The sequence below is a fragment of the Cherax quadricarinatus genome, chromosome 21, assembly GCF_038502225.1.
Source record: "Cherax quadricarinatus isolate ZL_2023a chromosome 21, ASM3850222v1, whole genome shotgun sequence".
Lineage (NCBI taxonomy): Eukaryota > Metazoa > Arthropoda > Malacostraca > Decapoda > Parastacidae > Cherax > Cherax quadricarinatus.
This window is the reverse complement of record NC_091312.1, coordinates 10178263-10198564: the sequence shown is the minus strand read 5'-3', so window position 1 is coordinate 10198564 and position 20302 is coordinate 10178263. Positions and strand designations below refer to the sequence as shown.

The window sequence follows — 20302 nt, the reverse complement described above, 5'->3', positions numbered from 1 at the left end:
AATCTGTCGGAGTTAGGGTAATGTCGGAAATGTGGCATACAAATATTTTTGGAGTTTTGAATCTCATTCATGAAGAAATCATTTGGGTCGTCGATCCTCAGACCGATTAGTGGTTCACTAAACACAGATTCGTACTGGGATTTCAATATTTCACTCATTTCCTTGTTGTCATCTGTGTAAGTCCCATCCTGTCTGAGTAAGGGCCCGATACTAGATGTGGTATTTGCCTTTTTTTTGGCATATGAAAAGAAATATTTTGAATTTCTTTCAATTTCACTAATAGCTTTAAGCTGCTCCTGCCTCTCCTGGTTCCTGTAAGAGTCATTTAACTTAAGTTCGATAGTTTCCACTTACCTGGTCAGCGCCTCCTTTCGTGTATCAGATATTCTAGCACTCCTGAGGAGCTCAATGACTCTTCGTCGTCTTCTGTAGAGGGAGCGTCTTTCTCCAGTTTACTCCTGCTCTTCTTCTTTCTTAGGGGAATATGCCTAGAACATGCTTCGGCTGCCAGGAAGTTGATCCTTTCAAGGCACTGGTTTGGATCCATGTCATTTAAGACATCTTCCCAACATGTTTCATTTAGGACATGGTTTACCTGGTCCCAGTTGATGTTCTTGTTGTTGAAGTTGTATTTTGCGAAGACACCTTCACAGGTACATGCATTCTGCTGATCAGGACCCCTATGCATGTACGTCTGGACTTCGATTAGGTTGTGATCGGAATTAGTTGTTTTTGATATTCTTATGTCTCTTATCAGGTCCTCATTATTTGTGAAGATAAGGTCAAGTGTGTTTTCTAGTCTTGTTGGCTCCACTATCTGCTGGCTTAAGGTGTGTTTTTCGCAGAGACTTAGTAGCTCATGTGTGTGTGACCTTTCATCTGCGCTACCTCCGGGGATTGTTTCAGCTATAACATTATTTCCTACATTCTTCCATTTTATATATATATATATATATATATATATATATATATATATATATATATATATATATATATATATATATATATATATATATATATATATAATGTGTGTGTGTGTAACAGATTTCATTAACTATAATGAAATCTGTCAGCTTGCGGGGAGATTTTAGTAAGGCAAAGAGCATATAAAGTATTCCACTATGAGTTCGGTAACATAAAAGGTTTTATTCCAGCAGAGCCGGAGTTACTTTTACCTGACATATTACCATCTTTCAGGATGGCTTATTCGAGTCGAGTCAAAATGGAATTTGACTGTATCATTAGAAATAGAGGACTGAGAGACTAGAAATGGAAAGGCGTATGTTTGTGTGAGTGAGGGCTGAACAAGGAGCTTTGTGGGCCACTCAAGAAATGATAGGGCGGAGAGTGGGAAGGTTAGGGTGGGTTGCGATTGTGGACACTTTGGGCGGGGGGGGTCTGTGGTTGGTTGGGTTGGGTGGAGGGATCATTCCCGCTCTGACTCCCTTCCTTAGTCAGTGTTTCCCGTGGTTGCTGCCACCCAACTATGTCTCGACGCAAGCTGCACATACTTCATGAGACGCCCAACCTTGCACACTGAATCACTGCTGGATAGAAATGATTCATATATGGTGTTTCAATTTGAGGTGGATAAGTAGTTTTTCCACTTTATCCTCAAGTGTTATAGACATTGACTTCTTAGTTTACAAGTGGGCGTCTCCTGATCTTTATAATTCTACAGTACAGCGTTTTTAATTCTGCAGTTGCACAAATATTGAAATGACAGTCGCGGAGTTTTTGCCTTGCATGTAAAATCTGTCTCTTAGAATGTGTGTGTCCTATACTAGTTAACGACAGGCAGACAGCTTCCCATCCTCTCGCTGAAGCTTTGGTTTACAGACATTTGTCAGTTTGGCACAATTGACCATCTCTAATGAAAATGAACCGTACTATATAGCTTTGAATAGGGCCAGCGGGCTGCCAGCAGCAACAGCCTGGTTGACCAAGAAAGTATCGGGCAAGTCTGGCACGGGGCTGGGCTTTGGGAATAGAAAAACTCGAAACTCATCAAAGGTATAAGATATATCCTAAGTTAAATCATCATAATTTATTAACTGTTATATTGTGGGTACGGCAAGTACCCACATTATAACATCTGTATTACTATTATTATTATTATTATTATTATTATTATTGACAAAAAATGTGCTAACACGTACTGGTCACACAGTGCTACAGTAGTCTGTAAAAAATCTGCAGTGAATGTAAATAAAGTTTATTAGCGATTAAAAGACGTGTCTCCGTTATCCCCCTGAGGCTGTGAAGGGTAGAATTGGTGTAGTATAACCCCGAGCTGCCCCTGGCCCACAGATTTTCTTTGTCTTTAATGTGCTGTGGGCTGCAGCTTTACTACTGCTCTATTCATTCTCAGCGTTGCATTTGCCCTGTCAAAGTCTTGGTTGGTGTGGGAAGTGAGGTCAGAAGGCAGATCCGGGACGAAGGGAAAACGTACACCTGGGATTAGTGTAACCCGGGTGCACATTCCATCCACCCATTCATTCTCTTGATTGATTCATTCATTTATTTTCACTAGGCACGATTACTAGCGATACATTTAGAGGTAATAACAGACATACGAAGGTCGGAGGCCATGAAGGGAGTAAATAATCATAACAGACTTCCCCACAGGAGTTGTAAGTAGTCAGTATATTTATCTCATTAAAACGTTGCCACATGGAATAACACTTTTTAGCACATGCGTTTTAAATGCATATTCCTCTAAATCAGGTATGCGTTGAATATAAAGTAAACAAATATATATGATGTGCCCTTACTCGAACACTACGGGTAGGAAAGCAGAGAATCGGACGCCGTGGGTGGGTTCTGGGGCAGACCGCAGAGGTGTTCCCGCTTGAGAGTTGACTCAGTTGTATGAGAGCATTCGGAGGGTGAGTGCTTCACTAGTGATGCTGGCTCGCTCTGTCCTGACTGGAAGCTAACTGATCTTGTTTCCTACTTCGGTATGGTGTTACCAATGTCTTGGACGTTCAGTATTTAGATGCCAAGTAGTCACGTGCTTCATGGGCATCTGATGTAGACTGCTAGATAGCAATCCAGTAAACGTTAATTGTGATAGTGATGACTTGTGGTGAGGATATGGTTCGTAGTGAACGGACAGGTGGCTGTGTGGTCCCTCTCCTCTGTTTGGGAGGAGCGGATTCTCCTGTGGTAATACGTCGTCAGGTATATACCCCTAGGAAAGTCAAGGAGATTCAGCCGCAGGTACAGCTTGCGGGAATAAAGAAGCAACCATCAGGAGCAGTGAGGGGACGCAGGCAAGGTGCTGTGCTTCGAAGGGCATCAACACGGTTAGGGAACAGCGTGAGGAAGGTCGCTACCCTGAGACGTTCCCGCAGCGAGCGTTTGTTAGCCAGGCCGGAAATTATAGAGATATCTGAACCCCTGCATGCTGAGATTGGTCGTAACTATGGTGACTCGTGCTGTGAGAATACCAAGACACTGCATGCCGTGCCTGTGCTTCGCCTGGCCAAAGTCACACGTCTAAGACATACCTCCAGTCCTGAGTGTATATCAGCATCTTGCCAAGGGGCCAAGGATGTGTCTGGCTGCAGTAGTGAAGGAGTGGAGGGTAGTAGGGGTATTCGGAGGGCACGAGTCAAAAAGTGTAAAGAGACACTTGTTTTCAACAGTTGTGTAGCCACTAAGGACCTATGGTACAACAAACTTTGTCAAGTGATGACTGAAGAGCGGGACAAGGAGCCGCCTTCGACCACTATCCAGGTCACCTACTACGACCCCGTCAACAACATCGACTTCGTAAGTATCTTTTATTTACTTTAAGCATAAACCCCTCAATGGGGGTTCCTTGACGTTGGAGAGGGGCTCTTGATCTAAGGAATTGGATCTGTGCTCCAGTTCTCTGAATTGAGCCTGAATACCTTCCATCACTCCCTCCCCCTCCACATGCGCTGTATGATCCTACGGATTTAGCGCTCCATTATTACTATTATTATTATTATTATTATTATTATTATTAAGCACATAAAACCTGATTGCTTCCCATCCCCTACCCGTTTATCGCTTCCCCTGGTTAAAATTAAGCAAATTATGTTTTAATTAAAAAATGCGAAATTACACTTTACAGGGGGGTCCTGTGCTTGAGTATGTGTAATCTTGTGCAAGTGTGAGAACTAGTGCTTTTCTAGAATATAGGAAAGCATTGGTTTGATACTAGAGTTGTAGAAGAGTCGAACAAACTCCTGAGTATGCTCAGTAAAAGTACACAAGTGCAACAGGAGCTCCTGGAGAGTGAAACTGTCACAGTAAAATGTAGCATTAGTTACACTTGTGTCCTTTTACATAACATATTGTCGGTAATTCTACCAACATTAATACAACCCCAGAGTAGCGTCATTGAAGCGAGAACCTTGGGTAGCTTTAAAAATAAGCTGGAAAAGTACATGAGTGGGTATTAGTTGAATCTGTCTATTATGGGCCACAAGGCCTACTGCAGTGTGCCTCCGTTTTTATGTTGTGGAAAATGGTGCATAAGAACACGAAGAGCACTGCGGCAGGCCTACAGGCCCATGCCAGGCTGATCTAACTCCCACGCTCTCATGTACCTGTCCAACCTATTATATTCAGTGACGCTAATTGGGAGTTTGTTCCACTCATCCACAACTCTTATTACCAAGCCAGTGCTCACCTATAGCCTTTCTAAATTTAAATTTTGTCAACTTTAACCCATTGCTGAAAATCCTGTGATGGTTAGATATTTTCAACATGTTCTTTATATCACCTTTATTCCTGTCTTCCATTTGTATACTACACTCACAACCACCCCAGCTCTATCTGTTTGGTTACAGCTTCTCGAGGGCAGAGAAAAACTAATTTTGGGTGTGATTTACAGGGCCCCAAATCTTGATAGGGAGTGCAGTAAACTTCTATGGGATGAAATTTGTAAGGCATCTACATACGAAAATGTTGTGCTAATGGGAGATTTCGATTATAGACAGATTGACTGGAGCAATTTGACAGGAAATTTAGAGTCAGGCGACTTTCTTGATACGATCCAGGATTGTTTTTTAAAACGGTTTGTGACAGAGCCAACTAGGTGAAATAACCTCCTTGACTTGGTTCTTGCCAGTAGGGAAACACTAATTAATAATCTTGAGGTTAATGATGAGCTTGGGGAAAGTGATCACAAATCACTCAGTTTTAATATATCATGGAATTCCCCTAATAATGGCAATCAAGTCTCTGTTCCTGACTTCCGCTTGGCTGATTTCATAGGGCTGGAAAATTACTTAGGTGGGCTGAACTGGAATGACCTGACTAAGGGTCAGGTAGGTGGTGATGGTTGCCGATATGACGCTTTCCAGGGCATAGTTCTAGCTGCTCAGTCAAATTATGTTCCAAATAGGGAAATCAGATCAAACAAAAATGATCCTAAATGGATGAACAATAGATTAAAATATCTAATTGGTCAAAAGAGAGGCATATATAGGCAAATCAAAAGAGGAGAGGGGCAATTAAGAAATCGATATATTCAGTTAAAGAGAGAAATAAAAAAAAGGGAATTAGAAAAGCAAAAAGAGATTATGAGGTTAAAGTTGCAAGAGAATCGAAGACTAACCCAAAAGGATTCTTTCAGGTATACAGAAGTAGGATCAGGGACAAGATAGGCCCACTCAAAAGTTCCTCGGGTCAGCTCACTGACAGTGATAAGGAAATGTGTAGAATTTTTAACACATACTTCCTCTCAGTTTTTACACAGGAGGATACCAGCGATATTCCAGAAATGATAAATTATGTTGAACAAGACGATAATAAACTGTGCACGATTAGGGTCACAAGTGACATGGTCCTTAGGCAAATAGATAAATTAAAACCTAACAAATCCCCAGGCCCTGATGAACTGTATGCAAGGGTTCTAAAGGAATGTAAAGAGGAGCTTAGGAAACCTTTGGCTAATCTTTTCAACATATCACTACAATCACTACAAACTGGCATGGTGCCAGATAAGTGGAAAATGGCAAATGTGATACCTATTTTCAAAGCAGGTGACAGGTCCTTAGCTTTGAACTATAGACCAATAAGCCTAGCCTCCATAGTGGGAAAATTTATGGAATCAATAATTGCCGAGGCAGTTTGTAGCCACCTTGAAAAGCATAAATTAATCAACGAATCTCAGCATGGTTTTACAAAGGGGCGTTCCTGCCTTACGAATTTATTAACTTTTTCACTAAGGTATTTGAGGAGGTAGATCATGGTAATGAATATGATATTGTGTATATGGACTTCAGTAAGGCTTTTGACAGGGTCCCACATCAGAGACTATTGAGGAAAATTAAGGCACATGGAATAGGAGGAGAATTTTTTTCCTGGATAGAGGCATGGTTGACAAATAGGCAGCAGAGAGTTTGCATAAATGGGGAGAAATCAGAGTGGGGAAGCGTCACGAGCGGTGTTCCACAGGGGTCAGTGTTGGGCCCCCTGCTGTTCACAATCTACATAAACGACATAGATGAGGGCATAAAGAGCGACATCAGCAAGTTTGCCGATGACACCAAAATAGGCCGTCGAATTCATTCTGACGAGGACATTCGAGCACTCCAGGAAGATTTGAGTAGACTGATGCAGTGGTCGGAGAGGTGGCAGATGCAGTTTAATATAGACAAATGCAAAGTTCTAAATGTTGGACAGGACAATAACCATGCCACATATAAACTAAATAATGTAGATCTTAATACATGTATTACGGATTGCGAAAAAGATTTAGGAGTTCTGGTTAGCAGTAATCTGAAACCAAGACAACAGTGCATAAGTGTTCGCAATAAAGCTATCAGAATCCTTGGCTTTATATCAAGAAGCATAAATAATAGGAGTCCTCAGGTTGTTCTTCAACTCTATACATCCTTGGTTAGGCCTCATTTAGATTATGCTGCACAGTTTTGGTCACCGTATTACAGAATGGATATAAATGCTCTGGAAAATGTACAAAGGAGGATGACAAAGTTGATCCCATGTATCAGAAACCTTCCCTATGAGGATAGACTAAGGGCCCTGAATCTGCACTCTCTTGAAAGACGTAGAATTAGGGGGATATGATTGAGGTGTATAAATGGAAGACAGGAATAAATAAAGGGGATGTAAATAGTGTGCTGAAAATATCTAGCCTAGACAGGACTCGCAGCAATGGTTTTAAGTTGGAAAAATTCAGATTCAGGAAGGATATAGGAAAGTATTGGTTTGGTAATAGAGTTGTGGATGAGTGGAACAAAGTCCCAAGTACAGTTATAGAGGCCAGAACTTTGTGTAGCTTTAAAAATAGGTTGGATAAATACATGAGTGGGTGTGGGTGGATGTGAGTTGGACCTGATTAGCTTGTGCTACCAGGTCGGTTGCCGTGTTCCTCCCATAAGTCAATGTGACCTGACCTGACTAGGTTGGGTGCATTGGCTTAAACCGGTAGGAGACTTGGACCTGCCTCGCATGGGCCAGTAGGCCTTCTGCAGTGTTCCGTCGTTCTTATGTTCTTCTTATGTGTGGGAGAATATAATAATAGTGGAGCACAGAAGCAGGCTTGTATTAATATTGGTAGATTTACCGATAATATGTTAAGTAAAAGGACACAGGTGAAACTAATGTGACATTTTATGGTGGCAACGTTTTGCTCTCCAGGAGCTATGTCAAGCCTTTACAAACAATATATGAACACAGAGGGTATACATATACGTATAGCCTTTGAGTGAGGTGGTACTAGTGGACGTAGTAGTAGTACACGTGATGTGTCCATGTATTGATAAATTAGACACATGTGCAACATTTGGGTATCGTTAATGAGGAAACGTTTTGCCACACAATGGCTTTATCAGTCCATACATTGGAGAATGGTGGAGAACAGGAGGAGTTACAGGTCATCAGTCCCTCAGCCTTGAGTCGATGTGATCAGTCATCAATCTTGAGGGATTGATTACCTCTAACTCCTGTTCTTCACCATTCTCCGATGTGTGGACTGATGAGGCCACTGTGTGGCAAAACATTTCCTCATTAAAGATACCCAAATGTTGCACATGTGTTTAATTAACAGCTTGTCAGTTCTCTGAGCCATTCATCTACATGTTCATGTATCGTTTGTAACGGCTTGACAAAGCTCTTGAAGAGCGAAACATTGCCACAATAAAATGTCACATTAGTTGCACTTGTGTCCTTTTACTTAACATAGAAGCAGGTTTACTGGTCCATGGTCCATGCTAGAACAAGTCCAACTAGCCCAACCACACCCACTGTGTACCTGTACAACTTATTGTTAAAGCTACCCAAGTTCACTTCAGTGATGGTACTTGGCAGTTGGTTCCACTGATCTGCAACTAAGTTGTTAAAACAGTGCTTTCTTATATTATATCCTTCCAACACTATTTATAACCCCTTTATTTATTTCAGTTATCAGTTTGTACACTTCAGTCATAATCCCTAATTTCCTTATATAAGGATCAATTTTGTTATCCATTTCTGAGCAGTATAATTTAAATTATGCTCTACCAATGATAAAAAATTGAAGTATAATCTTAGGACTTCTGTTATAGTACTTGCTAAGAATCAGAAAATTATATTATGGTAGCTTCATTGCAAACATTTATGCACTGTTGTCTCTTCTTTAGACTTCTGTTAATCAGAATTGTTAAGTCTTTTTGATTAAAGTCTACCTTATCAAATATATAAGTATCATAATCACATTATTTCTCTTCCCATGATTAAAGCCATACATTTGCCTGCATTAAACATCATCTGCCACTTTGAAAAAACATCAACCTATCCAGATCTTCCTGTAGCTCCCTAGTGTTCTTGTTGCAAATTTTTTAACGACTTAGTGTCATCAGCAAACTTAGATTGCATCTTACTTTTACCATGTCTATGTAGATTGTGAACAAGGGTGGGTCCATTCTGCTTTCTCCTCATTTTAGCAAACTCTGCCTGAAATTCACTGCATGCTAGTAGCTTTCTTTTGTGCTTAACAATGTTTTATTACACCTAAACTACATTATACCGCAGAAAAGAAATACAGTGGACCCTTGGGTAACGATGACATCGGCTAGCGATAAAATCGGATAGCGATGTGTTTTAGCGTAAAAATATTGGCTCGGCCAACGATGAAAAACCGGTTAACCTCTTGACTGTCGCAGCCCCCCGTCCTGAGGTGTCTCCTGGTGTCGCAAAATGTCAAAAAAAAAAAAAAAATGATTTTTCTTGTGAAATGATAGAGAATCTTTTCCCGATTGTAGTGACACTAAGGAGGCGAAATTTGATGGAGGACTGACGGAATTGTGCTCTCGCGAAGTTGGCGACCTCGGCGATGTTGGCAAATCGGCGATTTCACCCACTTTGAGCCCTATTTTCGGCTAGTTCCCTTGTGCCAGTCGACCAAAGTCATAGCTATTTCTTTGGAACTCCATTTTTTCTGTCGATTGAGTGCAAGAAGCTGCCCAGTTACCGATTTCAACTGCCCGATAGTGTGGTCGGAGGTTTGCAATTTGGCCAATTTCACGAAGATTGAAAGATGTGACAGTGTCAAAATAGGGTCCAGAATGAACAATGCAGACGTTCCTGGCTCTGGGATAACATTTTCTTTGTTCATCAGTCATGTCTCCGGGCCCCTCTGATGTTGCTCTTGCTTTCTATTTTGAATTTTTATTCAAACAAAAAATAGAAGACTTGCTGTTATGCAGACTACTGCAATAATGTAATAATTGTATAAATAACATCAACCCATTCATGACTGCATATTAGAATGGCTAGTTGGACATTATTGGACAATGACATCATTTGTGTACTTTTGAACATCGGTAAAAATCGAACATTTCCCCTACTTTGAGCTCCATTTCCAGGTTCTTTTTATAGTAAAATCAATCAAAGTCACCTCTATTTCTGTAATGTGTTTTCCATTCTGTCAAATGAGACCAAGAAGATGAGAATACAACCATAAATACTATATGAAAATAGACCACAAAGTCGGCATTTTAATTAAAAAAACGGTCGTAGTTTTTTTTTCTCATTATGCACTGCGTGCCCCAGGATTTTTTTTATATGGTGCACACTGACCACACAGACCCATTCTCTCACATGTGGGCCTACCAGATTTCTCCTGCTTGATTTGAAGCCACTAGAATTTATGAGTATACAGTGGACCCCCGGTTAACGAACTTTTTTCATTCCAGTAGTATGTTCAGGTGCCAGTACTGACCGAATTTTTTCCCATAAGGAATATTGTGAAGTAGATTAGTCCATTTCAGACCCCCAAACATACACGTACAAACGCACTTACATAAATACACTTACATAATTGGTCGCATTTGGAGGTGATCGTTAAGCGGGGGTCCACTGTATATATGTCAGACACGGTACCTCGTAAGACGTATATATACAGCCGTGACAGTCAAAGGGTTGAGGACAATTGTCCCGAACACGTCCACCTGTCCGTCCAGCCTGAGCGCGCCTCAGCTGCCCTGCCTTCAGCTAGTGTGCCAGTGTTTACAAGCCACTGTGGACGGTTCCACGCATACATTCGATACATTTTGTATTAGTCCATTGTTTTTAGTGCTTGTAACTGTTAAATAAGTCACCATGTGCCCCAAGAAAGCTTCTAGTGCCAACCCTGTGGTAAAAAGAGTGAGGTGTACAATCGAATTGAAGAAAGAGATATGTAATTGCAAAGTATGAAAGTGGAGTGCGTGGCTCTGAGCTGGCCCAGTTGTACAACAAACCCCAGTCAACCATTGCTACTATCTTGGCCAACAGAAATGCAATCAAGGAAGCTTTGTTGCAAAAGGTGCAAGTATGCTTACAAAACAGAGATCACAAATACTCGAAGATGTGGAGAGACTGTTATTGGTATGGATCAATAACAAACAATTATCAGGAGATAGTGTTTCATAGTCAATCATATGTGAAAAGGCAAGGCAGTTTCATGCAGATCTCATTAAGAAAATACCTGGAACTAGTGCTGATGTTAGTGGTTTTAAGGCCAGCAAAGGTTGGTTTGAGAGATTTAAGAATCGTAGTGGCATACACAGTGTGGTGAGGCATGGTGAGGTTACCAGTTGTGATCAAAAAGCAGCTGAAAAATATGTGCAGGAATTCAGAGTACATAGACGCTGAAAAATTAAAACCCCAACAAGTGTTTAATTGTGACAAAACAGTCCTGTTTTGGAAGAAAATACCAAACAGTTACCTACATTACACAAGAGGAAAAAGCACTGCCAGGACACAAGCCTATGAAAGACAGGCTAACTCTAATGTTTTGTAGTAATGCTAGTGGGGATTGCAAAGTGAAGCCTATACTCATGTATCACAGAAACTCCTAGAGTGTCCAAGAAAAACAGTGTTGTCAAGGCTAATTTGCGTGATGTGGAAGGCAAACAGTAAGGCATGTGTCAATAGGGACATTTTCCATGATTGGTTCTATCATGTGTTTGGCCCCACTGTGAAAAAATACCTCCTGGAAAATAAATTGGACCACATGTGCCTCCTGGTATTAGACAATGCTCTTGCTCATCCTCCAGACTTGCCAGAGCGAATTGCAGGGCAAATTGAGCTTCATCAAAGTGAAGTTTTTGCCTCCTAATACCACTCCTTTCCTCCAGCCCATGGACCAGCAGGCCATTTCAAATTTCAAAAAACTGTACACCAAAGTAGTGTTTCAAAAGTGCTTTGAAGTGACCTCAGACACTGAATTGACCCTAAGAGAGTTTTGGAAAGATCACTTTAGTATCCTCAGTTGCATAAACCCTTTAGGTAAGGCTTGGGAGGGAGTGACTTGCAGGACTTTGAACTCTGCTTGGAGGAACATTATGGCCACAATGTGTAAAAGAGAGGGATTTTGAAGGATTTGGGGCTAATCCCGAGGAGCCTATACCAGTTGTGGAATCTGTTGTGTCACTGGGGAAGTCCATGGGGTTGGAGGTTAGCAGGGAGGATGTCTAAGAGTTGGTAGAGGACGATGATGAAGAACTAACCACTGATGAGCAACTGAGGAAATTGCTTCAGAGGAGGGGAGAGAGAGAGAGAGATGGAGGAAGTTGCCTTCTTCAATGATTAAGGACATTTGTACAATGTGGACGAAGGTGCAAGCCTTTATGGAAGAACATCACCCTGACACTGCTATTGCAAGCTGTTCTAGCGACTTTTACAATGACAGTGTTGTTAGCCATTTTAGGAAAATCTTCAAGGAACGCCAGATACAGAGCTCTATGGACAGATTTTTGGTGCGACAGAGGTCCAGTGACTGTCAAGTTGTTCCCAGTGGCATTAAAAAAAGAAGGGAAGTAACCCCAGAAAAGGACTTGGTACCTAAAGTTCTTATGGAAGGGGATTCCCCTTCCAAACAATAATATACCTCTATCATCTCCCCTCCTCCCATCTCATCACTCATCAATAAATCTTCACAAAAGGTAAGTGTCATTTATTCTTCATGTATTATTTATTCCTCATGTATCATTGTTTTCTGTGTAGGAAATTGTATATTTCGTGTGAAAAATTTTTTTTTTGAATACTTTTGGATGTCTGGAACAGATTAATTGGATTTCCAATTATTTCTTGTGGGGAAAATTAATTTGGCTAACTATAAAATCATTTAAGGACAAGCTCTCTGGAACGGATTAAAATCGTTACCCGAGGGTCCACTGTAAATTATATTTGCATTTCCTCTTGGTCAGCCATGCCTTAATCCAGGATATTGTTAAAAACATAAAACATATTTTATTTCTTTGTAGTGTATTGAGTATAGTTTACATGTAATGAAATATTGTTTAGCACAAAGAAAGTCACTAACATGCATGTGCATTTTGGGCAGACTGATCCTAATGCTTACAGACTAATTAAGATTATTCATAGGTTATTGAGTGGTAAATTTTAATTATGCATTATTACAGAAAAAGAGGTAGCATATATTGCTATTTCTCATCAAAGTGCTATAGTTGTTCTGTTTTCCCCAGATTGTATTTATTCATGCTGAAGTGAATTTTCCATTAATATTTCATACAACATTAAGTAATCTAAATCAAAATTTTTGTTGGTATGTAATCTGGTAAATTTGATCCTTTGCAAAGTATATCAACTTGATTCATGCAACCACCATCATTTTTTACTAGTACTATTGTTATTACTACTATATTTAGTTTCACCTAGGTAGTAGGTTGGTAGACAGCAACCGCCCAGGGAGGTACTACCGTCCTGCCAAGTGAGTGTAACACGAAAGCCTGTAATTGTTTTACATGATGGTAGGATTGCTGGTGTCCTTTTTTTCTGTCTCATGAACATGCAAAATTTCAGGTACGTCTTGCTACTTCTACTTACACTCAGGTCACACTACACATACATGTACAAGCGTATATATACATACCCCTCTGGGTTTTCTTCGATTTTCTTTCTAGTTCTTGTTCTTGTTTATTTCCTCTTATCTCCATGGGGAAGTGGAACAGAATTCTTCCTCCGTAAGCCATGCGTGTTGTAAGAGGCGACTAAAATGCCGGGAGCAAGGGGCTAGTAACCCCTTCTCCTGTATATATTACTAAATTTGAAAGGAGAAACTTTGGTTTTTTCTTTTGGGCCACCCTGCCTCGGTGGGATACGGCCGGTGTGTTGAAAGAAAGTGTTGAATTTAGTTTCACTCTTGTCTGTATAGGTATTTTTATTGAGTTATCTGCAATGACTATGTAAATTATTTAATATTATTTTCAGTTATCTGTTAACCATACTCTGAATCTAGTGTACTGTTTTTTTTTTCTTGTACCATACACTGCAACTTCCTTTATCAGCATATTTTGTGGCAGTCTCAAAGCCAGATACCTTGTTTAGGTTGAGATGAACAATTTCATAATTTCTATGACTATCCATGGCATGAAATAAACTTGAATTCATGTTTATTTTAATTATTTTTTCAATGAGCTTACTAATTCAATTATCTATAATGGTTTCAAGTAAGTCTCCTTACTTTTGAAGCTAGTGATCCATCATGCCTTTTAAGAAGTGGCTCTACATTAGCAACTCCATGCTAAATAGACAGTTCTAGAGTTTATCAGTTAATTGATTAAGTTTGTTAGAAGACCATTATACTGTACATACTTCATACAAGTTCAAGGACTTGTTTTTGCAAAAATCTTAAAAGAGTTAAATTAAGATTTGTTCATATTTTTAACCCAGAGAGTTAGCCACCCAGGATAACCCAGTAAAGTTTTATTTCCATTGGGGTCCTTTAATCTTTTGACTATTACAAAATATTAATCTGTATATAACACACCCAAACCTGTTTTGTACAATATTAAGTCTGCATCTCCCTTCCTCAGAGCAAGATGGTGAGCATCAGTTCAACTACCACTGCACGAGAGTGTGTAGCTCTCACCTTAGATCACCTGGAGATGGGTGGGGCAGATGGCTCTCAATTCCAACTATGGGTCAAAACTGGCCTTGATGACTCCCCATACCCTCTCATAGGCCATGAGTACCCTTTCGCCATCAAACTCAACTGCGTCAGAGACCTTTTGCAGGACTGCGACACTGAACAGTGTAACAACCTGTATAACACAGAACTGGTTACCCGCTGTCAGTTCATCCTTCGACAGGCTCGGAAACTCTCCTTCGAGTCCCCTGAGGGAATGAAGAAAGTCTCTAAGAAGGCTCGCAAATCCCCCATTAGGATTCACCGGGTGTTTAAGAGGTCTAACAGCAAAGGGGAGCCCATGGATGGGAACGTTACCTCGTGTACTGGTGCTCTGTATGGCCAATCCCTCGTCAAGCTGGTTGAGCCAGAGAATATATTGCCCAAACCTATCATGGTGAGTCTTTCTTTTTTCTTTTTTTTTTATTCTTTTTTCATTTCTTTTTTCTTCTTTTTCCTATTCTCCCTCCATTTCCCCTTCCTTTTACATACAAAGTTCAGAGATGTGCTTCTAGCTTAGTGTATAATTTTTTCAACACATTTCATTAAGGGAAAAAAGACAAATGCAGTATAATGCAATTCTTTATTAACAATGATTTGCCCATACAGTGAGCTTTATCGAGTCAAACAAATCTATATGGGGAGAAAGAATGTGAGCACATAGAGAGAGCATAGTAGCATTAAAAGTCAGATGACATATGTTGTTTACTTCTTGGCTAGACTAATGATAGTCTGGACAAATACATGGCTGAGAAGAGGTTGGATTTGAGGACTGTCTAGCATGAGCCAGTAGGCCTGGTGCAGTGTTGTTGCTATGTAGGATAATGATGAACTGGTTTCTTGGCAAGAGCCTCATCTATGTTCTAGAAACCATTGTTCTGGTGGAAATAGTTGAATGTGCTGATGAGGGATGTTTCCAAGAGCCTGCATCTCTGTATATCTATTTCCCTGCTAATGAGTCATGCATCTTTGCAATTAAATGATTGTGGGAGTTTAGGTAAAAATCAGGCATTTTTCAAGTCATCCATTATGCTGATGTATTGGTGTTTAGAAATGCATGTTTGGAGGTCACTGGATGCTTTGCCCACTTACATTTGGTTGCAATTGTTGCAATTGATTGTGTATTTACCTGCAGAGGATTGATCCTGTGGGTGGTGTCCCTTGCTGAAGATGTCCTTGATTGTAGTGGAAGCAATCAATCATCAGTAGGGACACCTGCAGGATCAACCTCCCACAGGCATATAGACAATTCCTTACAACAGTTGCAACTGAATATCTGTGGGCAAAACGTCCAGAGATCTCCAAGCACACATTTCTGAACACTGCCAATACACCAATGGGGTGGATGACTTGAAGAATTCCTCTTGTTTTACACCAAAATAACCACAACCATTTAATTACAAAGACTCATGACTCATCACCAAAGAGGAAGATATGTAGATCTTGGAATCATCACTCATCAGCACATTCAACAATTTCAACCGTAACAACAACTTCTGCAACATTACCGAGTCTCTTGCCAAGAAATTTCATCAATATACCACATAGCAACAACACTGCAGCAAGCCTACTGGCCCATGCTAAACGGGTCCTTCAATTCAACCTCTTCTCAGCCATACATTTGTTCGACCTTGACATTGGTTTGTTCGACATTGGTTTACCCAAGAAGTAAGTTTCAACATACATCACCTGACTCTTTGTTGTTTACATATGCACACATCCTCTCTCCCTAGATAGACGTGTTTGTGGCTTGATAAAGTCCACTGTATGGGCAAAATGTTGTCAATAAAGGATCAAGTTATATTGCATTTGTGTGTCTTTTTTCCATTGTGGCAGAATTTCATGCTGTTTCTTGACACATTTCATTAATCCATTAGAATGTGGGAAAGAAGTTTGTAGTTATAGGAGGGTGGGTGCAGGAGGAAAGAGGAATGATTGGTGGAATGATGAAGTAAAGGGTGTGATAAAAGAGAAAAAGGTATCTTATGAGAGGTTTTTACAAAGCAGAAGTGTTATAAGAAGAGCAGAGTATATAGAGAGTAAAAGAAAGGTGAAGAGAGTGGTGAGAGAGTGCAGAAGGAGAGCAGATGATAGAGTTTAATGAAAATAAGAAAAAAATTGGAGCGCATTAAACAAGTTAAGAAAGCCTAGGGAATGAATGGATTTGTCAGTAAAAAACAGAGTAAGGGAGTTAGTAGATGTGGAGATGGAGGTATTGGGTAGATGGCAGGAATATTTTGAGGAAACTTTTAAATGCCGATGAAGAAAGGGAGGCAGTAATTTCATGCATTGGCCAGGGAGGTATATCATCTTTTAGGAGTGAAGAAGAGCAGGATGTGAGTGTGGGGGAGGTGCGTGAAGCATTACGTAGAATGAAAGGGGGTAAAGCAGCTGGAACTGATGGGATCATGACAGAAATGTTAAAAGCACGGGGGGATATAGTGTTGGAGTGGTTGGTATTTTTGTTTAATAAATGTATGAAAGAGGGGAAGGTACCTAGGGATTGACAGAGAGCATGTATAGCTCCTTTATATAAAGGAAAGGGGACAAAAAATTGTAAAAATGATAGAGGAATTAGTTTACTGAGTATACCAGGAAAAGTGTACGGTAGGGTTGTTATTGAAAGAATTAGAGGTAAGACAGAGAGTAGGATTGAGGATGAGCAAGGAAGTTTTAGAGTGGGTAAGGGATGTGTAGATAAAGTGTTTACATTGAAGCATATATGTGAACAGTATTTAGATAAAGGTAGGGAAGTTTTCATTGCATTTATGGATTTAGAAAAGGCATATAATAGAGTGGATAGGGGAGCAATGTGGCAGATGTTGCAAGTATATGGAATAGTAGTAAGTTACTAAATGCTGTAAAGAGTTTTTATGAGGTTAATGAGGCTCAGGTTAGGGTGTGTAAAAGAGAAGAAGACTACTTCCTGGTAAAAGTAGGTCTTAGACAGGGATGTGTAATGTCTCCATGGTTGTTTAATATATTTATAGATGGGGTTGTAAATGCTAGGGTGTTTGGGAGAGGGGTGGGATTAAATTATGGGGAATCAAATCCAAAATGGGAAGTGACAGTTACTTTTTGCTGATGATACTGTCCTTATGGGAGATTCTAAACAAAAATTGCAAAGGTTAGTGGATGAGTTTGGGAGAGTGTGTAAAGGTAGAAAGTTGAAAGTGAACATAGAAAAGAGTAAGGTGATGAGGGTATCAAATGATTTAGATAAAGAAAAATTGGATATCAAATTGGAGAGGAGGAGTATGGAAGAAGTGAATGTTTTCAGATATTTGGGAGTTGACATGTCAGCGGATGGATTTATGAAGGAAGAGGTTAATCATAGAATTGATGAAGGAAAAAAGGTGAGTGGTGCATTGAGGTAGATGTGGAGACAAAAAAATGTTATCTCTGGAAGCAAAGAAGGGAATGTGTGAAAGTATAGTGGTACCAACACTCTTATATGAGTGTGAAGCTTGGGTTGTAAATGCTGCAGCAAGGAGATGTTTGGAGGCAGTGGAGATGTCCTGTCTAAGGACAACGTGTGGTGAAAATATTATGCAGAAAATTCGGAGTGTGGAAATCAGGAGGTGTGGAGTAATAAAAGTATTAGTCAGAGGGCTGAAGAGGGGTGGTTGAGGTGGTTTGGTCATTTAGAGAGAATGGCTCAAAGTAGAATGACATGGAGAGTGTATAAATCTGTAGGGGAAGGAAGGCGGGGTAGGGGTCGTCCTCGAAAAGGTTGGAGGGAGGGGGTAAAGGAGGTTTTGTGGGCAAGGGGCTTGGACTTCCAGCAAGCGTGCATGAACGTGTTAGGAGTGAATGGAGACGAATGGTATTTGGGACCTGATGAGCTGTTGGAGTGTGAACAGGGTAATATTTAGTGAAGAGATTCAGGGAAACTGGTTATTTTTATGTAGCCGGAATTGAGCACTAGAAATGGGAATTACAATGCCTGCACTTTAAAGGAGGGGTTTGGGATATTGGCAGTTTGGAAGGATATGTTGTGTACCTTTATATGTATATGCTTCTAAACCGTTGTATTCTGAGGACCTCTGCAAAAACAGTGATTATGTGTGCATAAGGCGAGTGTTGAATGATGATGAAAGTATTTTCTTTTTGGGTCACCCTGCTTTGGTGGAAGTTGGCCGACTTGTTAAAAAAAAAAAAAAAATTCCTCAAGTTTTATGATAGTACCAGTTGACCATCACTAATCTGGCATCATCAGGAGCTGTAGGGTGCTGGATTAATGATTTTGCCAGATTCCAGAGTGGTTAGGTTAGAATACACTTAACCCAATGGCAGTATTTACGCATTGGCGATTTCACTGTTCTTATGCTCTGTTTTTGACCCATTCCATTGTTCCAGTCTACCAAACTCATAACTGTTTCACTAGTATTCCTTCTATTCTGTTGACTGAGTACAGGAAACCTCCCATTTACCTATTTCAACCACCCAGTAAAGTGGTCAGAAATTGGTAATTTGTCCAATTTCACACAAATTTCAAGAGATGCCAATTTCAAAATAGGGGCCAGAATAAGCAATGCAAACATTCCTGGCACTAAAATAATATTTTCTCTGTTCATTAGTCACTTCTCCAGGACCCTCTTATATTACGCTTACTTTCCATTTTGAATTTTAGTCACAAAAAACAGAAGTTGTACTGTTATGCAGACTACTGCATTACTATTATAATAATTGTATAAATAATGTCAACCCATTCGTGACTGCATATTAGACCAGCCAGGTGGACATGTATTGGACAATGATGTCATTTGTTTACTCTTGAACGTCGCAGAAATTAAACGTTTCTGCTTCTTTGAGCTCAATTTTAAGGTACATTCAGGTGTGAAACCAATCAAAATTATATCTATTTCTTTATTATATCTTTCATTCTATCAAATGAGACAAAAAAAAAAAAATGTCCATAAAAACCATACAAAAGTACACTGAAAATTGCTGTTTTACACCAAATTCACGGTTGTTGTTTTTTTTTCTTATGCACTGCGTGCTGCAGGATTTTTTTTTATATAGTGCACATTTAGCACACAGACTTATTCTCTCATATGTAGGTTCAAATTTACTAGTCACAGCTTATCTGAGTGAGCTGAGCTCATGGCGACTGACAGTGACTTCAAAGTCACCTTATCTTTTATGAACAATGTATGGTGTATGTACTTTACACAATGAGAAGCATTTCTTTTATTTACTGGAACCATGGCTAGGGCCAAAAGTGAGCGGGTTATAACAATAGATGGAGAAAAGAAATTTGAACGACTTATGCAGAAAGTAGCACCACCGCACAGTAGCAGCCTGTTGGTGTGGCGACCCAGGAAATTTGAAATTGTGCTAGCTGAAATTAGTGCCGAATTACTGATTACCAGATTGGTGATGGCCAGCCTGTATATGAAAAAGGCTGCAAGGGGAAAATATTGAGGTTTTTAGTAGCGTGTGTGCATGCGTGAAAAATAACACGAGGGGAGTTGAATGATAGCTCTAGGCCGTTCTGGTTGCAATCAACACATCAGGTTCTTGCATTGTTGCATGCAGTGGAACCTCAACTTACAAGTGCCCCAACACGAGTTTTTCAAGATTACAAGCCGTCACTCGGTCATTTTTTTGCTCTGAGTTATGAGCCAATTTACGAGCGAGCTTCCCCCTCAAGGGAGGCTCCTTGACGCTGGTGAGAGGCTCTTCATCTAGGGAATTGGATCTGTGCTCCAGCTCCCTAAATTAAGCCTGAATACCTTCCATCTCCTCCCCCCACAGGTGCTGTATAATCCTACGGGTTTAGTGCTTCCCCTTTATAATAATAGCAAGCGAGCTTCAGAATGCCGCCACTAGTTGGCGCAGCGAATGCCACAGCATCCACTGAGCAGTGCACGTGTTTACCTCGCAGTGGAAGCATTTCTCTTG

The 20302-nt window shown here is 40.3% G+C and overlaps 1 protein-coding gene across 6 annotated transcripts in view; it reads left to right on the top strand.

Moving 5' to 3' along the window:
- LOC128689133 (uncharacterized) overlaps window positions 1-20302 on the top strand; it is a 724351-nt gene that overhangs the window by 698761 nt on the left and 5288 nt on the right. For all 6 annotated transcript variants that reach the window (XM_053777262.2, XM_053777261.2, XM_053777265.2 and 3 more), the window contains 2 exons: window positions 3651-3777; window positions 14304-14792. In XM_053777262.2, coding sequence (XP_053633237.1) covers window positions 3651-3777; window positions 14304-14792 — 616 coding nt within the window. The remainder of the gene's footprint in view (window positions 1-3650; window positions 3778-14303; window positions 14793-20302) is intronic.